This window comes from Diadema antillarum, unplaced genomic scaffold (genome assembly GCF_040938485.1).
Source record: "Diadema antillarum isolate AM-2024a unplaced genomic scaffold, OU_Dant_1.0 seq00001857_RagTag, whole genome shotgun sequence".
Lineage (NCBI taxonomy): Eukaryota > Metazoa > Echinodermata > Echinoidea > Diadematoida > Diadematidae > Diadema > Diadema antillarum.
This window is the reverse complement of record NW_027272529.1, coordinates 4,091-29,282: the sequence shown is the minus strand read 5'-3', so window position 1 is coordinate 29,282 and position 25,192 is coordinate 4,091. Positions and strand designations below refer to the sequence as shown.

At 35.1% G+C, this 25,192-nt stretch overlaps 1 protein-coding gene across 1 annotated transcript in view; it reads right to left on the bottom strand.

Annotated features, from left to right (window-relative positions):
• The window catches only part of LOC139712786 (ras GTPase-activating protein 1-like), a gene marked incomplete at its 5' end in the record, with an annotated part of 67,277 nt that extends 43,378 nt beyond the window's left edge, over window positions 1-23,899 (bottom strand). Inside the window, 3 exons of the mRNA XM_071624577.1 lie at window positions 3,356-3,426; window positions 22,373-22,508; window positions 23,742-23,899. Of these exons, the coding sequence (XP_071480678.1) occupies window positions 3,356-3,426; window positions 22,373-22,508; window positions 23,742-23,899 (365 nt within the window). The remainder of the gene's footprint in view (window positions 1-3,355; window positions 3,427-22,372; window positions 22,509-23,741) is intronic.
• Between the last annotated feature and the right edge of the window lie 1,293 nt (window positions 23,900-25,192).

The following is a 25,192-nucleotide window of genomic DNA, read 5'->3' as shown; positions in this document are numbered from 1 at the left end:
ATATAGGCACCTTGAAGTTATATTGAGCGTGCATGCGAAACCGTTTCTGTAACCACTCGGCCACGGGTCATCCACGGAAATGGTAAGACAGAAAAACAACAACAATGTATAGATATAACGGGGGGAAAGTCAATGCCCACTCAACTAACGCGGCCGTGTGAACATCTATTGCATTGCTAGACGGAAAAGCGGCCTTGTAACGACTGAGGTCGCTATACCATTTCTGGCAACTTGGGAAAAATACGTCCCGCAGACATAAAACCTATAATCGGCTGGTTTTGATACCTTGCCTTTAATCACAATTTTCAGTGTAATGACGTCATCAAATTACAAAACAATGACATGGTCTTGAAAGAAAATTGTTCAAAGTACAACACCTCAGTCGTCGTCATTACATACTATGATCGGTTTGACAAAGTCAACCTGCAAAATTTTGCTGCAGTCGAAGCAATGTGGTCTCCAACACACAAAAAAGAGGGATATTGCGTGTGTGTGTGTCTGTGTGTGTGTATAGGTGCGTTTATATACGAACGTGATTTCTACATGGACGAATATGTAATACAAAATTGAAGAAAAAAAAACAGTAAAGTAGCTAAGTATTTTGTTTCGTGATCTTGTGAGGTTCGAACCCGCAACCTCACGTCTCTGAGACGTCGCCTTTAACCACTCGGCGACACGTCTCGACGGGAAAATATGGGGAACGTTATGGACTTGAAAGACAGTTGTTCAATATATAACACATTCATCATACGTTGTCAGTTTGCTATTGACATGACGATCTATCACATGAATATGAGGGAGGCATTAGTACCTGTATGAAATTATTATAGGCATGGTTATCAAATTGCCCTAAAATATCCTTATAATTGCCTTATTTTTACACACAGTTACGCTATCCCTTTAAACTCGTCACAGTTTAATTAGAATCATTAACATCATACATTAGTACCATATTCAGTTCCATAGCTGATCACGTTTGCTAATCAATTAAGAGTAATTGTCTAGAATGTGTCATATGGCCAACCTGTATACACACGTATATACACACACACAATGCTAAATGTATGTATCAAACATCTGTAACACAGCTTTGAACTAACTATAGGAATTATCGCTGCACTTATCATCCATACTTTTTATCACTATCTGAAACTCCACAAAAACCACTAATTGACAAATAATCATCAATACAGAAGACTGAATACCTTTTTTACAATGTATAGCTTGTTACATGTATAAATCAGCACAAAGTAACCACGACTACATTGTGTTACTGAATTCATATGAACAAATTTCATTTTGTTACAGTATACTGTATCAGTTTGAAAAGCCCAACCTGCAAAACTATAATTTTGCAGCAGACGAAGTAATGCAGTCTCCAACGCAAAACAAAGGTATACTGTGTGAGTGTGTGCGTATAGGTGTGTTTACATGCAAACGTGATTTCTACATGGACGAAGGTGTAGTACTCCATTGAAGAAAAAAAGTTAAAAAAAAATTATTATTTTCTTTCGTGCTCTTGTGAGGATCGAACCCGTACGTGTGCAACCTCACGTTTCTAAGACGACGCCTCTAACCACTCGGCCATACGTCTCGACGAGAAAATTAGAGGAACGTAAGCTTATGTACGTGAAAGATGAATCACGAATCGTTTGGTCCGCATTCCATTCTCATTTTCAGTTTTAAATTGCAAAATTGTCAACCTCATGAGGAGATTTCAAAGAATAAAATGCATGATTACTGCAGCTTATTGTCACATCTACAACATAAATAAGTTTCAGAGGAAATGAAGCAAAATCAGCTGAGATAAAGGTGCTTAAACGTTGTCAAGTCAATGCATGGTTTCTAAAAAAATCACCTCCCATAGACAATACACGTAAACTTGTCCGATTTTGCGTCTTTACCTTTAAACACAATTTAAAGCATGATGACGTCATCAAATTTCAAAACCATGACATGGACTTGAAAGGCAAATGTTCAAAGTACAACATATCTGAATTTGGGATAATATTGAGCTTAAACAACAGAGATACGAGCAAATGAATGTCAGAAACAGTACCTCAAAAAAATTAATTCCACTTTTTTGATTTCAGATGACGATATGATGACGTCATAATGTAATTATGGAAATAATGATACTTGAAACGTCAAGTCCAATTTATATGCTTTTGTAATATGCAATAAAAACATAGGGTCACCTGACGTTTTAAAGAGCTATGGCGAAATAAACAAAGACATGTTTTTTCACTATATTTGCACATAGACGCGCAGGCGAAATTTGAACTTTGACGCAAGTGCATTGCTTTGTTATTTGTAGGAATCGATTAGAAATCAATGGATATTGTTGCTCAAAGTATCAGGAATCCAAATCTGTCAAAAAAAGTGTATTTTCATGTTGCTGACGCGCTGTGCGCGCGAAAATGCGCGGACGGACGCGCACGCGCAAAATTGTTTGAAACGCATAAAATTGTCTGAAACTTCGAGATTTCCCATTGGAAAGTTGTTTTGAGCCTTTTAAAATTTTGACGCGCGCTTACGCGCACTTAATGATGTCCTAGGTAATTAGCATCAAAAGAAGTAAGATAGAACGTGACCTGAACTTTATGTCCACAAAAAATGATACAGAAATGACCTTTAGTTATGAAGTTATGATCGATCATGTAACATGGTCCAAAAATCACAAAATGGCGCCTAGACGACGTCATAGATATGTTACTGTCATGAAAACCTTATTGTGGCTAGATATTGTCATGAGACATGTTCCCTGAAAATGTCATGTTATTCCGTAATGTCATTCTTGAGATATTGATGACACAAAATTGTCCAGAAAGAAAGAAGAATAAAAAGAAATAAAGAGAGATTTTGACAATCACAATAGGTGATACGCTGATAGCGTATCACCTAATAAGGAATATCTCACGTGCACTGTGTAGCAGCATTCAAAACTCCTTGAGTGTGTTTATGATTGAAAAAAATGTGCAATGAAATTTTGATAAAGCATGGAACTTTATTGTGCACATCCCACACAGAATAGGCAAAAAATGAAAAATAAGTGTACACTCAAGATGTGTCCTACCAATTCTGCCATAACTGCCGGCACGACTATCTTATGATTACATTTTGACAAATAGCTGTCTTGAAAAAATTACCTTTACTGTGCTAAACTCATTTAAACAGATGGACGAAAATCACACTTCTACACTACAGACACATGAATAATAGTCGCCATGGTAACCACACAGCACAGAAATCTGCTTTAGTCTGAACATGACTGCAACTTCAACACTCACCAAAGTTTCTTCATACTTTTTCTTCCTCAAAACATTTTCCTCCGTGGTCTCAAGAAAGCACTTACCTGAGCTCATCTGTGTCCGGAACCTTGTTGTACGGCAACGTTGCAATGACTTTCTTTTTGTCGTCGACAGGCTGAAACAGAATCAAGCAAAAAAGGGACAATGCACAGAGGTAATAATGACGAATAACAATAGTGCCAGACATAGAGAGAAAGGAAGAGAAAATAAACACTCACATGTCTTTACGACTCGGACCTTTTACCGTCTGACTAATAAAAACAGAAACTCCTCAAACTCTGATCATAGCAGCGAATAAATTTATACCCAGCATTTTACTATAAAGCACCTTTTACATACATGCAAAACTGGTTTGTAAAAAGTGTCCCTCTGGTTCATACATTGCAAGTTATGCAGACCGCCCAATCTTTCTGACTAAAAAGTAGAGATGATCGGCTCAAAAATAAGAAAAAAATACCATTTCCCTTTGCAGTGTGCAGTAAAATTATCAAGAAAAAGAGGAAACTCCTTTTGAAAAAAAGATCTGAGAATGGTCAAAATTCAGATTCTTTCCTCCAACTTCAGAATGGTTGGGGAGGTATGGTTATGTAAGCCCTCAGATTCCCTTGTAGCTCATACAAAGTGTATGTGTATTGCAAGTCCAAAATCATACAAATTGTAAGTCACACAGAGTCGTGACATCTTATAATCCAAGTTCAGGAACTCTCCAATTTTACACCTGGTAAAATTGTGATTTGGTATTACCATATCGTTGCTGGGGTGACAAAACCTTGCACCTCAAATTTTGGTGAAAATCCCTCTTTCAGCTAATTGTCAGATAGTGATGCCCAGTCCAAATCCTAGCTGTCTTATCTGCCCCCCCCCCCCCCCCCCAAAAAAAAAAGAAAAGAAAAATGAAGCCACTACGACATGTAAAAGGAAATGTGATCCCCTTTGTTTGGGTGCTTTGGCTGCCATGCTGTTTAGCTCTTCTGAACATTTGACATTTTAGAGACACAAAGTTTTGTCACCCTATAAACAGCGAGCGATATACTTCTTCAGCACTGAGGCAAGATGATTACAGCTGGGCATTTTGTTTCCGTTTCGCTTTTGTTTTTGTTCTCAGAATGCAACTCAGGATGACTCGGAACAATTGTCAAAAGGAGTGTTCCTTTCAAATGACAAGAGAAATTCTTCAGATCAGTCTTTGGAAAACCTTGGAATGGAATGTTGCATGGTTTGCTTTATGATACTCTTTACCCTGATGGGGTCATAACAACTGCAAACATGAATTTAAAGATTAATTAGGAATGTATGTACATGTAGCCATCATGATATCTTGATCTCATGTTCCTGTGAAAACAGTGGGATCAGTGTGTAAATGAAAGTGACTGAAAAAGTTGATTCAACCCTGAAGGGGTTATAATAAATGTACAAAATACCCATTTAATGCATGTTAAAGATTAAGATTATTGTTTGTTTATTTTTTTACCCCACTGCCTTAAAGAAGGAATCTGTGCCTAAAGGTCCTAGATACAAAGTATGGAAATTTGAGAATCTGTCATCTAGGCACTGGGTGAATTCCATTACATCTTTACACTCATGGCATACAAATCCCAACAAACAGATGTTGACAATAATTTCTTTTCAATGAATTATTAAAGGCTGCAAAACAACAAGCAAACAACAGAATGCATTCAAGTTTATACTATACAGGACTACAATCTGTACACAGTGTTTCTTTCAGTCCAAAAATCTGCAAATCCATCATACAAAAGCAACAACAACACCCTGTCCAACAAATAGATTTATAAATCAATAAAAAAATGAAATAATCATAAAAACATATTTTTGGGTCAATAATTTACCAATAAGGTCTCACATTCAAAAAGGGTATCACAGCTGAAACCCAATATAACCCCCAAATATAAGTCTTCTTCTTGATTCATGTTCAAATTTTTAACTTTTTGAGCAAAGATTTTGATATTTTATTTTTGTAAGCAAGTGGGAAACTTGGTTTCATAATCATCCCCATGTATTTGTATTATATTGTGCAATGTGCTTGTGATCAATATCTGTCTCAATCTACATAATAACAATATATACATAACACTTTAAAATCCTTGAATCTTGTTTTTCTATTTTGCCTGAGTGTATTTAAACTATGAGTTCTGTTCATCTGAATTTTTGTTCTAATTATCAAAGGCAAAATGAACAAAGAGAAATATTACCTAGCTGAATAAGACTGTAAGTCTACAGTGAATAGAATTTGCATGTAATTCCCTGTGAATAGAAAAATTGAAGTGAGAATGCATGTACACAGTTATAAAGAGAGTTTGAAACTCCACAGAGATTCTTAACACTCTTCTAATCCTAGTTAAGATAAGAAACAGTTCACTGTCAAATTGTTGCTAGTATCATCTCCTTCACATTCCTACGTTTGACATGCCCTTCACTTAAATCATCCCTTGGCAATAATCCCCCATGTGGTTAATATGAAGGTATACACCTGTACACGAGTCTTATACCCTCACATTTGGACCAGACATGGCAAAATAAATGTTTGGCACACAATAGCACACCAGGCACCCAGACACCTTCAAAAAAAAAGGGGGGGGGGGTGGGGGCAGTCCCACAGGCAAAATTTTGCAACCAAGTACACTTTACACTGTAGAGGTTGTTGATGCTACAATTACTTCATGGTGAATGTGTGTTGTGCACATAGTAATGGCTCCTGTTTCATCGCAATGATTTAAATTACAAGTTACATTCATTATTTCAAATATTTGTTAATCAAAAAATGAAATAATGATTGTTATTCCGGAGCTTTGTTCTTCCTAAACACACAAATTCCTAACATTTAGAAGGTCACTAATCAGAGAATGAAAACAGGTTCCTTCATTCAAATATACATGTATGTGGCATTATTCTTGATGTTTATTGTTTCAAAGGTTCAGTAATCTGAAAATCACACAAGGTTTGTTTATAAATTCGAAAGGAAATAAGGTTTGCTATTGGGCAATTCCATGAGAAATGTTCACTTTGGTGAAAAAATGAAGTTTTGAGTTTCACTTAAGTTCTCAAATATTCTAAGAAAGTAGTATATGGTCAGTTTTACGGTAAAGGGTGTAACTTTCAATTTTTAGCCTTTTGGCCCACCCTGAACACATAGATTTACAGATCTCAAAGATTTTTTCCCATGTGAGTCACCTTATGAGTAGCCACCTTGGGTAGCATAATCAGGTCCAGGTATTGATGCGTTTTGTTTTGACAGTCACATATGTACCCTAAAAATGACTATTTTGTTGCATTGAAATTTATATAACATTTTTGAAATGTTAATAATTTTCTACAGCAACTGCAGAGATCTAATTTTTTATGTTAAAAGCATACATTTGTAGTTGTATGGTCAATTGAAATGACCAAATTAGTTTGGTTTGTATCTGGCCCTTTATTTTGGAATACTATGACTTCAAATTTGAGGTTTCGGAGGCGTCATTTTCCGTTAACAATTGTTTACAAACTTTGATGGACAGTAATGATCAGTGGATGTGTTTTGGTTACTTTCTTTTATGCTGAAAATAGTAAGGTACAGCTAAACTTTAGACTTACATCAAAGTTTACTTGATTCTAGGGCTATTTGAAAGTTTGTGATAATTTTATTCCATCAAGTGAAATTTCCGTTAGCAGTTTTGAAGCCTCTGAAACAAAGTGTTTAGTCAAATAATATGAATATAGATAAGAGAAGCGACCTAATCTATATGTCAAAATGTAGGATATGGGGCTCTAACCTAATAGACCAAAAATAGTTAAGATCCGCCAAACTCTCTGAAAATAGGAGACAATACAAATTTTCCGTTAACACGTGAAGCCTCCGAGACGCATTGAAGCCTCCGAAACAGCAAAAACGTCTAATTTGACATTTCTGATAAATTCTTTGAGTGTCTGCCCCAAATCATGCCATGAAATCATCAACAGACATGGACAGACAACAAAAGTACTAAAAACATTATGATACTGCAATAATTTTTTGAGCTAATACACTTTATTGAGAAAAAGTGGTTTCGGAGGCTTCAAAAGGATGTTAACACTGCATTTTTGTGATTTTCTCTGGACAACATCAAATAGATTTATTGTTCACCCACCCAATGATCGCTTATGACATATCTAAAGATATTTAATCACATTCAGTTTTCTGGCTGCTTTGTTTACTCACCAATATAGATTTACTATACGATTTACCTATTTTTCTTAAACAGTGCAGACGTGTCACACATAACTCACCTTTTCATTCAGCAATAAAATATTAGCAGATGAGGATGTTGCCCCACAAATATGTTTAAACAGTGTATATCAACCAAAAAAGACACAATTTACCCATCACTTTCTACATAACATACATGATTTTCATAAAAACAAAAGGCATACCAAATTAATTTTCCAGATATTTCGGAGGCTTCATTTTATGTTAACAGCATGTAAATGGAATGTTTTGATTACAATTTTGTAATTCTAAGTCTATCAAATAACTGTTTGGACTGAATGAGACTTAATGATTCCTCAAGCAAGGTGTAGATAGTTGTTTAAATGTATGAAAAGCATTTATTTTGTAGGTTTCCTTTTGAAACAATGGAACAGGCTAGATATTGTGAGTAATGAAAGTGACTTCCAGCTTGCGTGCATGCCCACATCATGCAACAGTACTGCAACAAAGCAAGTAGTTGTGGATACATCAATGTTCTTAAGTTGGATAACTCATTTTTACTCTTGAGAGAAGTTGAAGTGTTGTGACCATATTTGTATCACTCTTTTGACTGGTTAGACTTTGACAATCAAACAATTACTTGATTATTTAGTGTTAAATACACTTTTTTTAAAAAAAGAACTGAACACTATTCCTGTCCTGAAGATTCAAGGACTTTAATAGATGGTTATTCAAGAGGGAAGCATACACTTAACTAAGAAATATATTACTTTTGAATTTAAGGTTGTATCTTTTATGCATGATCCAGAGCAAATGGTGGAAAATACTTTTTGGATTTTTACACTTTCGACTCACTATCATCTGAGTGTAATAGTTTCGAAACACAATCTTTTACATGTCCATTTATAACCCATTGACAAATCCATTCCATTGTTACTCACATGGCATTTGTTTTTGCCATACTAAAATCTTGACTTTTTCAGCTTTCCATTTCTTAACAAGTTCTTTGGCTTTCATTTCCAATACTTATTTGGAGGAAAATAATTAATCAATAAATTTGTGATTGGATTTGAAAATAGCTAACATCTTGCAGATTATCATTTCTGTGGTGTGACTTGGATCACAGGGTACTGTTTTGGAATTTTGACATTTGATTACTTCATTCAGACAGGTTTTCATATCAATCTGTATGTCAGATCTGATGCACGCAAGGTGCAACACAATCTTGATACTATACCCTATTTTCCATACTTTATCATGCTGGCAGTAACCACTTGACTATTTTTGATTAAACAAAATGTAACTTGTGTTACGAAACATCATACGAAACATCATACATGTGTGAGACTCTATGATATGTTTGCGGATGTAGTTCTCAGTGCAGTAAATGGACAGTAATGGTTGGGATAGGATTGTTTATAAATGACATATAGACCTCTACTTATAAATAGCCTGTTGCCATGGGGTACATGTAGTTTACATGGGTGGGTGACTGGAGAAGTTATGTTCATGAAGAACAATATTGAAATGATTGAAATCTTTATAATCTGTTTGGTCCTGGCTTTTCTGGAAAAAGTTACAAGCCCCTTTAACTATTTTGAAATTCAAAGGGTGGGTTTATATACTATTTAAAACAAACCTGTGGGTTTCTAAAAAACTTAGATATCTAAACACATTTGCTGCTTTTTAATTTTTTGCTAAAAAGGTTGTCATTTTTAGAAACAGTAAAAGTTCTGTTAGCAATTTCTCAATGAGTACCTTCAAAAACAGGCCTCCTAGCTGTCACAGGAGTCACACAAACTGGAATTTTATAAAATAACTATAAAAAAAGAAGCCTTTGAAGAATTAAAAAAAAAGAAAAGTAAAATGATATGAAACAGGGGTGACTTGTATACCACAGAAAAAGAAAGTGAAATTCTAACTATCATATATTATAGGGAACTATACATTTGGTCAACATTTTTTTTTAAATTCAAATTCGTACACAGTCATGGGTAGGGTATGTACATATATCTTTTCAACAGGCGATTCAAAAAGATGAATGGGATCTTGACCATTTCAATTTCTATTGAGCTCCATGATAACATCACCAATATATTGATTATTCCAACTCCATTTTGATGATGACAGTTTGATGATGACCCTTACATGGAATGGCTGATCGGTGTTTAAGATTGCTGTTCTATGACCATGATCACTGCATTTGATAGCTATAGTAGGGGATACCAGGCATGGTCATATGCAAAAAAAAATGTTTATAAGCCTTTTTTCCCCTTTCTATATTTTACAATGCTATGTTGTAATCTAACCGTCATGCCATCACCTATTTTCTATCCCTTTCTCATCAACAGTTGAAATTGATTTCACATGTATATAAAACAATTATGATGGGTGATTTATGTCAATATACATCCCACAAACTGCACTTATAAAGCAAGCAAACATACAAATGTAATCTTTGCATTAAGTCTATAGCTACAGTTCTAACTCATTGAAAGAAATTCTTACTGCATTATGATGAAAAGTTTGACAAATGCATACAGCCGTACATGTGTGTAGCCTAATCATGTTCTGCATTGCCAAAGTCATGGATATGCAAATACAGTGTATGTACTGTATACAACTGAGCATAAAGATTTAAAATATTTTTCTTTGTCTCTTAACATATATGTTGGAAAGTCTTTTTTCTGCATACAAATAAATACTATTTTACATGTTACAACATTGTTAGTTATTTGGAAACAATCAGCTGCATTTAAGTACTTCATATCACCTTAAAATGGACCATTTTTGCATGTTAACAGTCATGATGAAGCCTCCGAAACATGCGTTGCTGCTAACTTTAAGCCGGAAAAAAAAAAGAAAAGATGTTCCTAATCAGTGTACTTTTATTGCTACTGTTGCAGTTTCCTTTAGAATCATATTGCCTCATGTAATGTCATAAATTCGAACTGAGCATTGCTTACAGTGTACACGGTTTGTTATTCACTTTTGTGGAAGCCAATTTCCTTATAATAATAAGTACAATTTGTATGAAGGGTAAACATTATGCACTGCCATAAAATGTACATCTGTATACTGTTATTCACATTTTATTGATGCCTTGTTCTTATTCTAGCATGTAGTGATAGTTGCTTACTGTAGTTTTTTAAGTGAATACAGGACTAGAACTTTGTGTTAGCAGTTTTGAAGCCTCCGAAACACACTAGTTTGTTAACTGAAGCCTCCGAAACTCACAAGTCTGAAAATTTCAACTTTGTCAAAAATAATCCAATTTCTTTGGGATTTGGGTTGATAAATGTTTGTTACCAAGAGATAATTTAGGGCTATGTTTAGAGTGGCTCTTGCTTCTAGAACATTCTTTTAACTTAAAAATAGTTTGTCAGGTACCATTTTTACCTTGGAATTTGAAGTTCACATCCAAATAATTGCAAGAGCGAATATCTGTTGGGGGAAAAGTGTTTTGATATTTCAAATATATGTTCACAGCAAATGAAAAGTTGCATTACCTCCACCATTTATCTTCATTTGGTTGCTGTGGGTGACCAAAACATTCTTGTTGTTTTTACCTAAATTTATCTAAAATTCCATAATAGTCACTTCATTTTTCATATTTAGCCTAAGAATTAAGCTCTGGAATGACAAAATATTGAAAATATAGACATTCCTATATAAAATAAAGGCAAAGATAAAAATGGAAACATAACTTTAATTTTTGACCCTTGCCACATCAAAGTTACACCCTTTACTGTAAAACTGACCATATATTTTCATTTTTCACTAGTCACATCTTTGTCATTACAAAATTTTGTATTTTTCTGAGTCGATGAAAATACTGTATGATGTGTTGCAATGACGCAAAAATTTGGCTATTTTTAAAGAGTTTAGTGTTCCTGTCTCTAAAGAAGGCCAGATATGTCCTAGAGGCCTTGTTCAGCTTTTAAATTATAGTCCAGTGTATATATCAACGGAAAATCACAACCAACTTCCTTAGCATTCATCAGTTTTTGACCCATTGATCCTCAAAGTTGTGTGATTTCTATAACATTTGAAGCATCATGTCCGTTACGTTTTTTACTTTAAGTTTTCATAGCCAAGAGGAAATTAGTGTAAAGTTGCTGCAAATTCATTTTCTATGTTAGGATTGAATCCCCTTGCATGTGTGAAAACCACTTTTGTATACCACTTCTAGTTTTCCTGTAAATGGCGTAACGGACATGACACTTTGCGTAACGGACATGACACCTCATATTAGACAAGTGGCAGAAATAACACTGTGGCCCAGTGAAACAGGGTAGTGATTAGTTTTAATTGCTTGAGCATAGGAGGACATTTCTATACTTGAGTAAATAATTAAGTCTACACATCACTCAATAAAACAAAAACAAGCAGACTTTGCTTTCTGCCACTGGAAGACTGTTGATTTCAGATGATCTTGCTACCCTGTTACACCGGTTTGATCTATTCCCACCTCTTGTAATCCTGACTGATAAACAGCAGCTGTCATTCCAAGGAGTATTTAGACAATGGAGTTTTCACTGTTGGCCTTCCCTTCAATACTTAAAATGAGCACTTTCTACATAATTATTATAAGTACATTGTAGACCACATTTAACACATATCCGCCATGGAGTCAACACAACAGCCAAGAACTCCTGCACAAATGGATCCTCGTGCATCCAATGAACATGATCACTGATGATACAACAACAAAGAATCCAGCATCAATGTCTTCAATGATGGTGTTGCCTCATAATTTAAAAGAAAAAAAAAAGTTTGTGCTGCATCCATACATACCTCTCTCATCTCTATGACTCTATAAATCCACACCTTCAGTGGCATGTTAATGAGATATCACTTGCCAAGAGGGCTGAGAATGGAATTGTTTGCTTTACGTGTTGACAGTACATGTAGCTCTATCGTCAGAGAAAGTCGGTCTGAATGCTGCCTATCCATTTCATCAATACAACTAAACTAGATGTACCTCTATGCCAAGGGATATACCGGTATTGTATATGACAGCACACAGCATTGTACAAAAAGCACAATTTTGAGATGCTATGAGAAGATGTTTATCCACTGAAAGGTACACTGTATAATAATTTACAACCAGTTGGTACGGAAAGCATCCAGTATTTCAAAAAGTCCTACTCACAAGCTGGTGAGAATAATGTAACCAGTACACCACTCTGGCAAGCCTTCAGAAGTGCCTAAGCAAGCAATAAGTTGATTATACAATTTGAACGAGCTGAATTTGCCGTGAAGAAAACAAGAAATACTTTGTTGCCCAGGTGACCACTCTACACGGAAATGGATTATATGTTGTGAAAATTCTCAGAAAAAAAGGGGGCTTGATCATTCACTTCTAGCCAAGAAAAGAAAGTATTTGTTGACAATTACAGTACCAGTAGCTGTGGAAGTTTTTACAATAGTCTATCCAAGATTGGATAACAGAGGATGATTCTACTCCAAGGATGACATTAATGCCAAATGAAAGAACTTTGCAGAAATGAAATTTACATACCTTATTTCTTTCAGATGATCACACTATTTTGATAATGGTACCAAACAGTTTTGTGGTCCTGTTTCATTGCATAAAAGTTGATGCAATCCTGAGTGCATTTTAATGATGTTGTATTCAAACTTTTTATTTCATACAGATCTGGTTCGTTATGTTTTCTTTGCCTATCCGCGGATATGGAGACATGGTCTTCTGTGTTGTACATGTATGCCATTGTGGTACTCTGGGCATTGTACTCCATGTGCTTTAGAGTAGCTGTTAGATCATTGAAACCTGCAATAAAAGGACTTTTTTAATGTTTTGTTCAACAACATAATGTAGTTAGCAGTGTGCAGTTATTTTAATCTTTTTATTTTGAAACAAAGAAGTGAAAATATGGTTCACCTTACAAGGGTGTCATGTCCGTTACGCTAGTGTATAATACTAAGTATCAAATATCAGGCCACTAAGAAAAAAATAACCATAGTATAAGATAGTAATGGGCAAGTCCAAGATAAGGTCCCCTCAGAAGGCAAAAATTCATCTTTGCTCAATATTGACATGTTTGGTATCATTTTGAAGCTTATGAGTTGAAGTTTTGATTTCCATGGAGGAAAAAATCATATTACGTAAATTTATGCAAATTTCAAGGGCTTCGTTTGCATAATTGTGAAACACAGCGTTACGTATGGGACATTTATAAAAATTCATATTAATTCAAAGGAAAGCAAATGATATTTGATTAATATGTGGACATAAGAAGTTCATCAAATAGTTTAACTTTGTATGAAAATTTAGGGATTATGCAAATGATTATGCAAATTAGCTCGTGTCCTATCATGAGATGTCCCATACGTAACAAATTGAGGTCATTTTTTTAGGTTTTTTCTGAAATTGCTAAGGTTATATTAATGCCCTTTTGGAAAGTTCTAATTTATTGTTTAGAGAAATTAAATACCACAGAAAAAAGAAAAAACAGCAAAAGGAATATTTTTTATGAGGCATTTAAATAATGTTACGTATGGGACAAATGCGTTACGTATGGGACATCCTCATACATAATGCATGTGAATGCATGTAGCTAGCTGGGAAGGTCTCTCAGTACACAAATGGTCAATCATCCTGAAGAAAGCATCCCAACATTGTAACTACTTTTTGAGTTATAGACACTTTAAACAATACATGTACTTGACTGAACAATTTTCAGAAAGGGGAGTGGAAAATGGCAAAATACACAATGAAAAATCAGCATTAAAGGGATGGTATAGTTTTTTGTAGAAACAGGGATTCAGTTTTCAACATTTAATGAGATGATTGGAAACCAATTATATGAATTACTAAAGAGCATACAATCCTAAGACAAGAGGAATTCAAAGTTTAGTGACGGAGATCCAATTTGAAATGGTTGTGATATAAATATTTAAAAAAATATAAAGTAAAACGATTTTTTTTTTATTGCAAGTGATACAAAAAATTGTCCTTATTCAGGTTTCAATAATAGCCACGACAAAATTCATGGGTATACATACTGAGGTGTGACTCGAATCAATGACCTGACTGCTAGACAGACATCATGCACTACTCGATCACTGAGGTTCCACGCAGCAGGTATTGCTTATTTATACAAGGGTAATTCCATGAAGTTGGGGCAGTGTCCATGTAGCATCGTGATATTTGAAAAATACATTTCAGCATAACTCAATATTAATGATGCTATACATTTATTGTTTGTAGGCTTTACATTTGCATTGAGGCCACACATTTTCCTGGAAATTTTGTGCCATTCAGACTCAATTTTGATGAAGTTATTAAACAATATGTAACGGTGTCCTGTAGCATCGGGACGTGTCCATGTAGCATCGTGATATTTTAAAATTTGGTTCTAAGAGACAAATAATGGCAATTAGCTTGACCAAAATTTGATGCAATATGCATATTTACTAGATTAGTCAGATAGCTAAATATTTCAAATTTCCTGTACACAGTCTTAATTTTAAAAGAAAATTACAAAATGTATCACGATGCTACGCGGTGTCCTTTTTTGTTACATTTGGTGGACACCGCGTAGCATAGTGACACATTAGTGTAATTTTCTTGTAAAAGTAAAACTGTGGAAAGGAAAGTTAAGATATTTAGCTATCTATACTAATCTAGTAATTATGCATATTATATCAAATTTTGGTCAAGCTAATTGCATTAATTTGTCTTTTAGGACCAGATTTTAACTATCACGATGCTACATGGACACGTCACGATGCTACAGGACACCGTTACATTTTTTGAAGATAACTTCATCAAAATTGAGTCTGAATGGCACAAAATTTCCAGGAAAATGTATGGTCTCAATACAAATGTAAAGCCTATAAACAATATATGTATAGCATAATTAGTATTGAGTTATGTTGAAATGTAACACTTTGTGCCCCAACTTCACGGAATTACCCACAAATTAATATTTCTTGTGTCAAGTTGTTTTTTATTGAAACAAAATGGCAAACTGCCCATCATCAATGGAAGTAAACACTTTAAACTATTCAATTTTTCAGTAGTAACTATCCTGATAGAAATAGGGCATACACGTGTACATACTCCGGTTGGTCATAAAAATATAGAATATGATTAAATATGATTATGATGGTAAATATTTGGGGAATATTGTTCCCTTGTCAATCTGAATCAGTATTTGAGTAGTTTCAGCTGATTCCATTTCAATAATTATGCAAAAAATTTTTACATGGGCATTTTGCTAAATTATTTTGCAAAATACCCATAAACATGTCTCTCCACACACTAAACGAATGGGGGACAAAGGGCATGCATACTCAGGTTGGTCATAAAAATATAAAAATATGATTGAATATGATTAGGATGGTGAATATTTGGGGAATATTGTTTCCTTGACAATCTGGATCAGTATTTGAGTAGTTTCAACTGATTTTACTTCAATAATTATGCAAAATACCCATTAACATGGTTCTTCACACACTAAATGAATGGGGGACAAACTGTCCCATACGTAACTGTCCCATACGTAACACGTCATGTCTGTCTTTAATCAGAACCTGTAATTAGAGCTTTTTACCTAATGACAAGAAACTTACCTGTGATAATCTTGAGTGTTGTGACTTTCATCACAGTGAGTTACAAGTTGTAGAATGAAATACTTTCAGAGAGTTTTGAGGTTGAAAAAAATGTTCAAAAAAACAAAATTTTTCTGGTCCCATACGTAACGGCACTTATTTTCTCTTCTAGAATATAACTGTGAAGGTCATTTTTCTCCATTTTTTGCATGATTATACTTCTCCTAGATATCAATCACCATGATAAAGTTTAATATGATCAAAAGCCATTAACACTATTTTTCAGGTCATAAAAGTCTCTGAATGTCCCATACGTAACGCGCGTGTTATCTTGGACTTGCCCTAATATGTCCTATTTTGCTATGGTGGGTGGTAGTAACTGGAAATTTGTCACTAATTGTAGCTAGCTGGTGCAGGAGCGAATTTGTTTTATATTTCTTTGTTTTGTAAATATATACAAAGACTAACCCCCCTAAAATGATAAAAATATAAGAAATATTACATGATTGCAGTTATGATGTGTGTCCCTATGTTCTAACCTTACTATGCCAACAATTGAATATCTGCTATCCCTTGTAATAAAAAAATTATCTTAGCTTACAAAAAGTGGACAAAACTGTCATGTCCGTTACACTCGAAGTGTCATGTCTGTTACGCAATATTTTAAACTATTAAAAAAGAATGAACAGTAAAACTACTCTAAATTAGGACTTTATGAGTAAAGCATGACCTAAAGGTTTAATCAAGACCAAAACCAGGTGCATCTTATCCAAAAATTCACAGGAATTTTCATAATGGTAAGTAGATCAAAATGCCTTGTCCATTTAGTGTCATGTCCGTTACGCTCGCTAAAAATGCAATTTCTCAACAACCACTTGATAAATTTCCATGAAATTTTCTGTGTACATTACATATACTTAAATGTGTCTGATAAACTCAATTAGAATCTTTTGGAGACTACCAATTTCACTGTGTGATGGTTTGAATCACAAAAAAGTGGTCTGAATGTCATGTCCGTTACGCTGGAATTGACAATAAAATTCTTAAGTTTTGTTAAAGGGATTGTACAGTTATGGTTGAGACCTAATTTCAAGTTTCTATCATTTTTTGGTGAGATAATGAGAAACCTCTTATAAAATGTGAAAGAGCATGTAATTCTATGAGGAATTCAACGGTTATTTGATGAAAATTGGTTTTGAAATGGCTGAGATATCAAACAAAGAGCGATTCTAATAAAGTGTGGGACCCACACTTTATTATGATCGCTTTGTTTTACTTTGTTTTTTGATGTTTCAGTCATTCCAAACCCGATCTTCGTCAAATAAACTTTGAATTCCTCTTAAAATGGTATGTTCTGTACTATATTATAAGTGTTTTCTTGTTATCTCGCAAAAAGTTAAAAACCAAATTCTCATCTCCACCAAAACTGTACTATCCCTTTAATCAGAAAATGAAAAGAAGGTGATTACTATCAAACCTTTGGAAATACAAACTTCATCTCCTTTTCTCATTCACAAACCTTCAGAATAACAAACCTTATTTCATTTTCAGATTAATGAGTCTTCAGAAGAGTGAACTGTAACCGACAGCAAGTAAGCAGAATTGCAGACACCCTAACGACAGCCAGTAAACTATCATCAGTCAAACTCGTTGCCTAGGCAACCACAATCATAGAAACTTAATACATGTACTTTAACTTCAAAGATCTTTGCAAAACTAGCCCTAAGATCCCCAACATCTGATCAATAGTGGGGTTTTTTGTAGTTGTTGTTGTTGTCTGTTCATCTAATTTTTTCATTTTTTCCCCTTCAATCAAGAAAACATACAAATAAAAGTCAAATTGTGACACAAAAATTGTGAAGGAATGATGACAGTGGATGGATTACCCCTATTAAGAAATGCCTCTTAAATCAAAGCCAACTGTGCTTCCGCACAGTCCAAGTACTAGTGACTTCACTTTCTGAATTATTTACCATGAGTAAAGCACTTTCAGCAACCACAAGCCTTGATAACAAAGAAACTTCATGTGATCCAAGCATGGTAATTACAGACATGTTGACACATACTGGTACATGCCTTTTCCTAGAATGTGCTATGATCTTCATATATATATATATTGTACAGTTTTGTTTTATTTTGTTTCTGTTTTAACTTCACGGCATTTGAGTGCAACAAGTGCACACAATCAATGTCATGTCCTAAATGTTTTGTTCATTTTTTTATGAATACAAAAATGTAGCAAAAAACTATAATATCAGATGATGCCTCCCAGTAGATACATAATCTGAATCAATATTTCAGCGATAGATTCTGATAAATCATTAACTTAGTTAGGTTTCTGTTTATGCATAAAAATTTCTAATAAAATGGGCAGGCCCAAGCTATTTTTACCTCCCTTTAAGGAGGAAGTTGATTTCTCAACTTTGTGCAAATGAGTTGAACTACACATACACACCAATTTATTGGCAACATACTGAAATTTCATACAATAATGACATACATTCCTGATCTGTACCTCATGTAAAATAAAAAATAAATAAATTTGCACAAATCATGTTTCATGGCGAGCATAAAAATAGATAAGATTTTGATCTACTCAATCAATTTGTTTTCAAGCTAATGTGGGGATATGACGTGAAGGGGACAATTTAATATTTACATGACAAATTTTATTTCCCTAACTAATAAACCATGCAAATGAGGGATGTTTCACATGTCGTATGTGTTACTTTTTTATATTAAAGTACAAGTAACATGTAATATTTTTTTTTTTGGGGGGGGGGGGAGGGGGTGGGGGTTATCATTGACTTTTAAATGCATGATTGAATTTGGCTGAAACTTTACAAAGTTCTACATTGGAGCATGTCTTAAATATTAACAAGGAAAAGTAGAAATTACGCGGTGCGTAATATATGTCCCCGCCGGAAGTAGCATTTTGTAACAAAATGTGCAATATAGGTAAAAAATCAAGGTCAAAGGTCAAAGAAGTCAAAGGTCAAAATTCTGTGTAGAAGTTTTGAAGCCCTCACCTAGCGCCATCACATAAAGCAAATGGAATCAAAATTGGGTTAGAAATGGCGAAGGAGTAGCATTTTGTAGCCAATGTACAATATAGGTCAAAAATCAAGGTCAAAGGTCAAAGAAGACAAAGGTCAAAATTCTGTGTAGAAGTTTTGAAGCCCTCACCTAGTGCTATCACATAAAGCAAACGGAATCGAAATCGGGTTAGAAATGGCGAAGGAGTAGCATTTTGTAGCAAAATGCACCATATAGGTCAAAAATCAAGGTCAAAGGTCAAAGAAGTCAGAGGTCAAAATTCTGTGTACAAGTTTTGAAGCCCTCAAGTAGTGCCATCATATAAAGCAAACAGAATCGAAATCGGGTTAGAAATGGCGAAGGAGTAGCATTTTGCAGCAAAATGTACAATATAGGTCAAAAATCAAGGTCAAAGGTCAAAGAAGTCAAAGGTCAAAATTCTGTGTAGAAGTTTTGAAGCCCTCACCTAGTGCCATCACATAAAGCAAACGGAATCAAAATCGGGTTAGAAATGGCGAAGGAGTAGCATTTTGTAGCAAAATGTACAATATAGGTCAATGGTCAAGGTCAAAGGTTACAACTGAAATTCTGTGTAGATGTTTTAAAGCTCCCATGTAGTTTTATCATATAAAGCAAACAGAATCAAAATTGGCTCATAAATGACAGAGAAGTAGCAAATTGAACATTTTAATCACACATGGACGCACACACGGACGCACGGACGGACGCACAGACACACACACGTACGGAGCCCGTTTCATAGTCCCCTGCTCGAACTCGTTCGGCGGGGACAACTATTGAATTGAATCACATTTATCTTCCAAAATATAGCACTTTAACAGTGCATGGGACACTACCCACACTTTTGTACAGAATATATCTATTCTTGGTCTCCTTGAAGTATCAATTTTAACAAGAAATGCATTGTTTCTTGTATCGATGGTATCATCTTACACATTAGACTGTACTTCCTGTATACTGAGCACAGATACGACAGACTCTATTGATGTAGCAATATTTGTGGTTCCATTTATCAAAACACCTTAACTGTTCTTCTGGGTTGCTCATCTTCATATTAGCAGATTATTATATTTTATATCTAACGGACCTCTGTACTAGATACTGTATTATGAGGAATGTTCACATGCATTTTAATTTCGCAAATTTCGCGAGCCAAGATTCGCGAAATTAAAATGCACACCAAAGTTTTTGTCTACACTATAAAAAATGCATTAAATGTTAGAGGCAACTCGCGAAAATTTCATGCCGCTGAGAAGGCCGTCGGCTCCAATTCGCGAAAATTTCATGCTGCGAAAATATCGTGTTTAGCAGTAATTGTAATTGTATAAAGTAGTTATGCCACACAATGTCTTGTCTATGATTACTGCCATAGTAACATCTACATAATGTACATCAAAATACCTAGATGTACAGTTGTAATGTTACTAATATGACATATAAAATCAAATTTGTGCTCTATTTCAAATCAACATACTTTGATGACAAATATGATCATCATATTGTTTTTAATGACAGACAACATTCAAAAGGGGGGAGATCAGTGCAATCCATTACATTTTAAGTTTCTAAAACTAAATACTGTATTGGGTTTCAGAAATTATTTTGCTGCAGGTGCAATGGCAATGTAAGTAATGCTTCTTTCATTCCAGTTGTTAAACAGTTTTTCATAGTAAATTTGCAATTTGTAATTCAGTGCTTAGTGCACATGGGAAAAATTGTTGCATATTTGTCTGTCCATGTTATGTACATTACACACCAAGACTACAAATAGCCATAAAACATAATGTTCAATAGAATTTTAGAGCTGTTATTATCTTTTCTAATCAATACTAGGCCATTCAGTTGAAAAACAACAAAGTTTCAATACACATTTGACCTATATATACATGAATAGATATCTGTCCAGCTTTGCATATTATATATTTTACCCAAAAATATTTCATTTTGGCAAAAATTCTAATAGACTGCTTCTTTGAAGCAATTTTGGGGCAAAGTTATCTCTCGTTAAGTGTTCTTAAAGATGGTATTGTATTGGCAGGCAATGCACATTGGAAAGACATCCATAAAATGTACGCTTTTAGTGTGGAAATGTCCAAATACAAAATTAAGGTGATGTAACTGTCATATGACCATGATGGCTATTTTGAGTTTTGAAGGATGCCACACTCAGATTAATTATCTCCTCATACTCAAGAAGATCTCTCGGGCCATACATGGCAAATTTTGCCCAGATACTCAGTAACCCTAAAGGTCCAGTTTACCTTTGGGAGCAGTGATTTGAAAAATTTTCAAGATATCGCCCTGCATGCATACATGTACATTTGTATGTGTAGGTCTGTTGTACCACAAAACACCCTCCCCTATAAGATTTTTGCAATAAAGCCTAAAATATAAGGAGATGTCAGTATTTTTCTCAACAAACCGTAACTGTAGACGGTTTAGTCTGGAAAATTGTTTATTATAACTATTGTTCACATTTTGTATATTTAACAATACTTACCATCTATTCTACTGATTCAAATTTTCACAGTGGTTGTTTCTATCCCTAAGACACATTTTAGAACAATTTTTAAACACTAATGCTGGGTTTTTGTTTCATCTGGAAATGGCAAATCATGCCGTTAATGCCACATCTCGTTTTGCAAAACTTCATCTCTTGTCTCAAATTGCTCCTCCCCCCCCCCCCCCCCACCACCCACACACCCACCTTCGTTGTTGGACAGAAATTAACAAAACTAAAATGTGAAAATTACACCGGATGGCGGTGGTGGACAATATGGTGTTTTTACAGAAAAGACAAAAATATGCCACTATACAATATTTCTTCAATAAACATGCGAACCTCCAAAATATTTTTGCAGCGGTTATCCAAGACTTCCAATGTGGCATGTGAGACAGTGATAATTTTTCAGATAAATACTATAGATAAACAAGATGGCTGACAATATTTGACAGACCCATAAATTAAACATACAATTACAGCTGTACCTAGTCCCGGAAATAATTGCACCTCTAAACTCTCAGTTTTGTGAGCACACTTCTTGACTAAACACATACCGAAATCTCAAAATAAATTTGTTTCTTTCTTGCCAACATGACTTTGCTGTTGTTGATTTTTTTTTTGGGGTCATTCCATTCATGAATCATACATTGCAGGAATGCATTACACAATGTATGTGAGTCATTAATCAGTTTCATACTTCGCAAAATGTGAGCCTTCTGTCTGGCAATGCTTACGTACCTCTGGTGGAGGCACAGGGTACTGTAACCTCTCGTTCTTCAGAATGTTCGATATATGCGTGTAGTAGCCGATCAATTCCTGCAGCGTCTGGAACTGTCTCCCGCCAACGTAGAAATCACCGCAAACCGCCGTGATTCTGCGAAAACAGAAAGAAAGAAACGAGACACAATGAGCATGACTCACCAAAACTTTCCTTTTCCCGTATCTTTTTGTCTCCTCCCGTCTCCCAAAGTTAGACGGGCAGGGAAGGGCAGGGGAGTGGAGAAAAAAAAAACAACTGTCATAATATCACATTCACTTTCACATGGCAAAATGATTTAGCCTTGAACATCTGAGTCCAAAACCCCATTAACTCTGCTCCTTCAACTCTCAAAGTCAAGGGTTTTTCTCCCACATGACATGCACAGTAACGGTGCAAACGTTCCCTCTGTTATAATTTCCAGAATCCCAAGTGCCGAACTGTGGTTAGAAGCAATAATGTCTTCCAGACAATGTAACACAAAATCAGCATTTTGATAAGGATGAGCATAAAAAATGAAACATCTATAACAAACCAAGCTGAATGCTATACGACAGTGCTACTGTAACTGATCTTGCTGTATTGCAATATGGAAGTTAAATTGTCACAAATAAGATGGTGAAAAGTTGATGCTAAATGTATGTTGGCCTTTTATAATCATATTTGTCATGTTTACTGTGAAAAAGTGGAATTAAAATGTGGTATTGTACCTACCAATACATTGCACCATACAAGTCATCATTTCCAGCTCAAAGAAGTTATTTTTAGATCTCTCTATAAAAAAAAAAAATAATAACCTTCGCAAGTGGGAATAGTACTTTCTCCTCATATACCATTACGCATACCAAAGAATTTCTCAAGTGTGAACACTCGAAATGATGACTCTACAAGTTTTACAAATTTTCTCTGGCGTTAGTGTACCTTAGCTCTATCTACAGTACAACTCATCCCTTTAAATTTACTTATTGTCTATTCAGATCATTTCCAGCACAAAAGGGGGAAAAAACTTTTCAATTTAATCAAACCTTATATAATACCTTCGTGTTGAAAAGTGCAAACAAGGAGAATATTCCTAGACAATGCAACAGTATATCTTTATTTCAATAACTTCATTTGACATACAACTGTGAATCTACATGTATATGCCCCCCCCCCCCCCTCCTCTCTCTCTCTCTCTTTCTATAAGATCCCAGTGTTTGGGAAAAAAAAAAACTGTTACAACTTCATTTTATATGTTGATCCTTGCTCAATCACTTTCATCTGCTTAAATCCTCTTTATTTTGTTTCTTTTTTTGAGATGGACGAGGAGGACTCTGATTGGACATTACAGGTCACATGATCATACAGTACCTGAAATGATTGATGCCCTTCTGCCCTAGGTAAGAAAGGACGTAGGAGCCAGGCTTGCGTTCGCTCTCTCTGACGAGGTAGCTCCCAGGCTTCTCTGCCTCGTGGAGACGCATCTCCGCTGTGTGCCGATCCAGACATCCCTGATACCATCTGCGAATTGAAAATAATGTCACATATTATGCAACAGATGTCAGCCAATCATTCATTTATAATAAAAACAAAAACAGTTACAATTACAGGCAAAGGTTACATGCCAAAGGGGAAGTTGCTCAGTTTTGCCTGTGGTCTGGGAGCAGATTCCTGTGACAGCAAAATGAAATGCAATTGTATGCTGCTTAAAATATTCAACAAAAGTGTGTATCACTGTACAACAGCGAGCTTTAGATCTGCAATGCGAATGCTAAGACGACCCTAATTAGGCTAAAAATGGTGTTCTGTCCATGTGTAAGATAGCTGTTTCCACTGACCAACCCAGGAGGCTGGTCGTCTTTAGCGTTCGTGTCGCAGATGTATGTAAAGCTTGTCATTGTATGTACACATGCCTGTATGTAATTAATGTGACTTTACATGAATGGTGAGGTTATAAGATTGCTACAATGTGCATACGATGCAATTTTACATATACAGTTGAACCTCTCTTATCCGGCCTCCCTTTATCTGGATCTCTTTATTATACGGACGCAATCTCGCCACGATTTTTTTTTTTTTTTTTTTTAATTACGGGAGGAAAGGGGGATTCCCAACTCAATCTAACAATGGCGATCTACAGTCGACTTTGCCGAGCCGTGATGATCGAATTTTGAAGCGTAGTTTCGTCGACTCGTACTGTTTATTTTCAAGATCTACTTGATACATTTCTTAATAATTATTTAGGTAAATCATCCCAAGAATTTATAAAAGAAAATGATTTCATTCTTGCAAACACGAACCTCTATTTTGTAACAATGAAAAGGTTGCAGTATACACATTACTACATGTGGTACTACAATGGGCTACATCAGTACATGTGTATGTATATAATGTACATGTATAAAGCATTGAGTCTCCCGTATCCGGCCAAATCCCTTATCTGGATGAGCCCCGGTCCCGACTTGTCCGGATACGAGAGGTTCAACTGTACATACAGTACATGTCCCATTTTGAATAGCATTGAAGTCCACAGCTGTATTGATGGTTTTACAGTAAGCATAAATTACTTCTATGTAGGTGTACTCATTGTGGGATACAGAAAAATAACGGACCAAGAAATGTGTGCATGCATGTTGCATTCATGTCGAGACCGAAGTTCATATTTTCACTGAGTGCTATTGAATTCACAAATAGCACCCGACTCACAACGTTTGTGAAAAGTAAAACCCCCTTGAAATACATGGCATAAACAGTACTAACAAAATGTGACCTGCTACAACAAAAGGATCTGAAAGTCGGGGGAGTACGATTTTCTAAAAGTG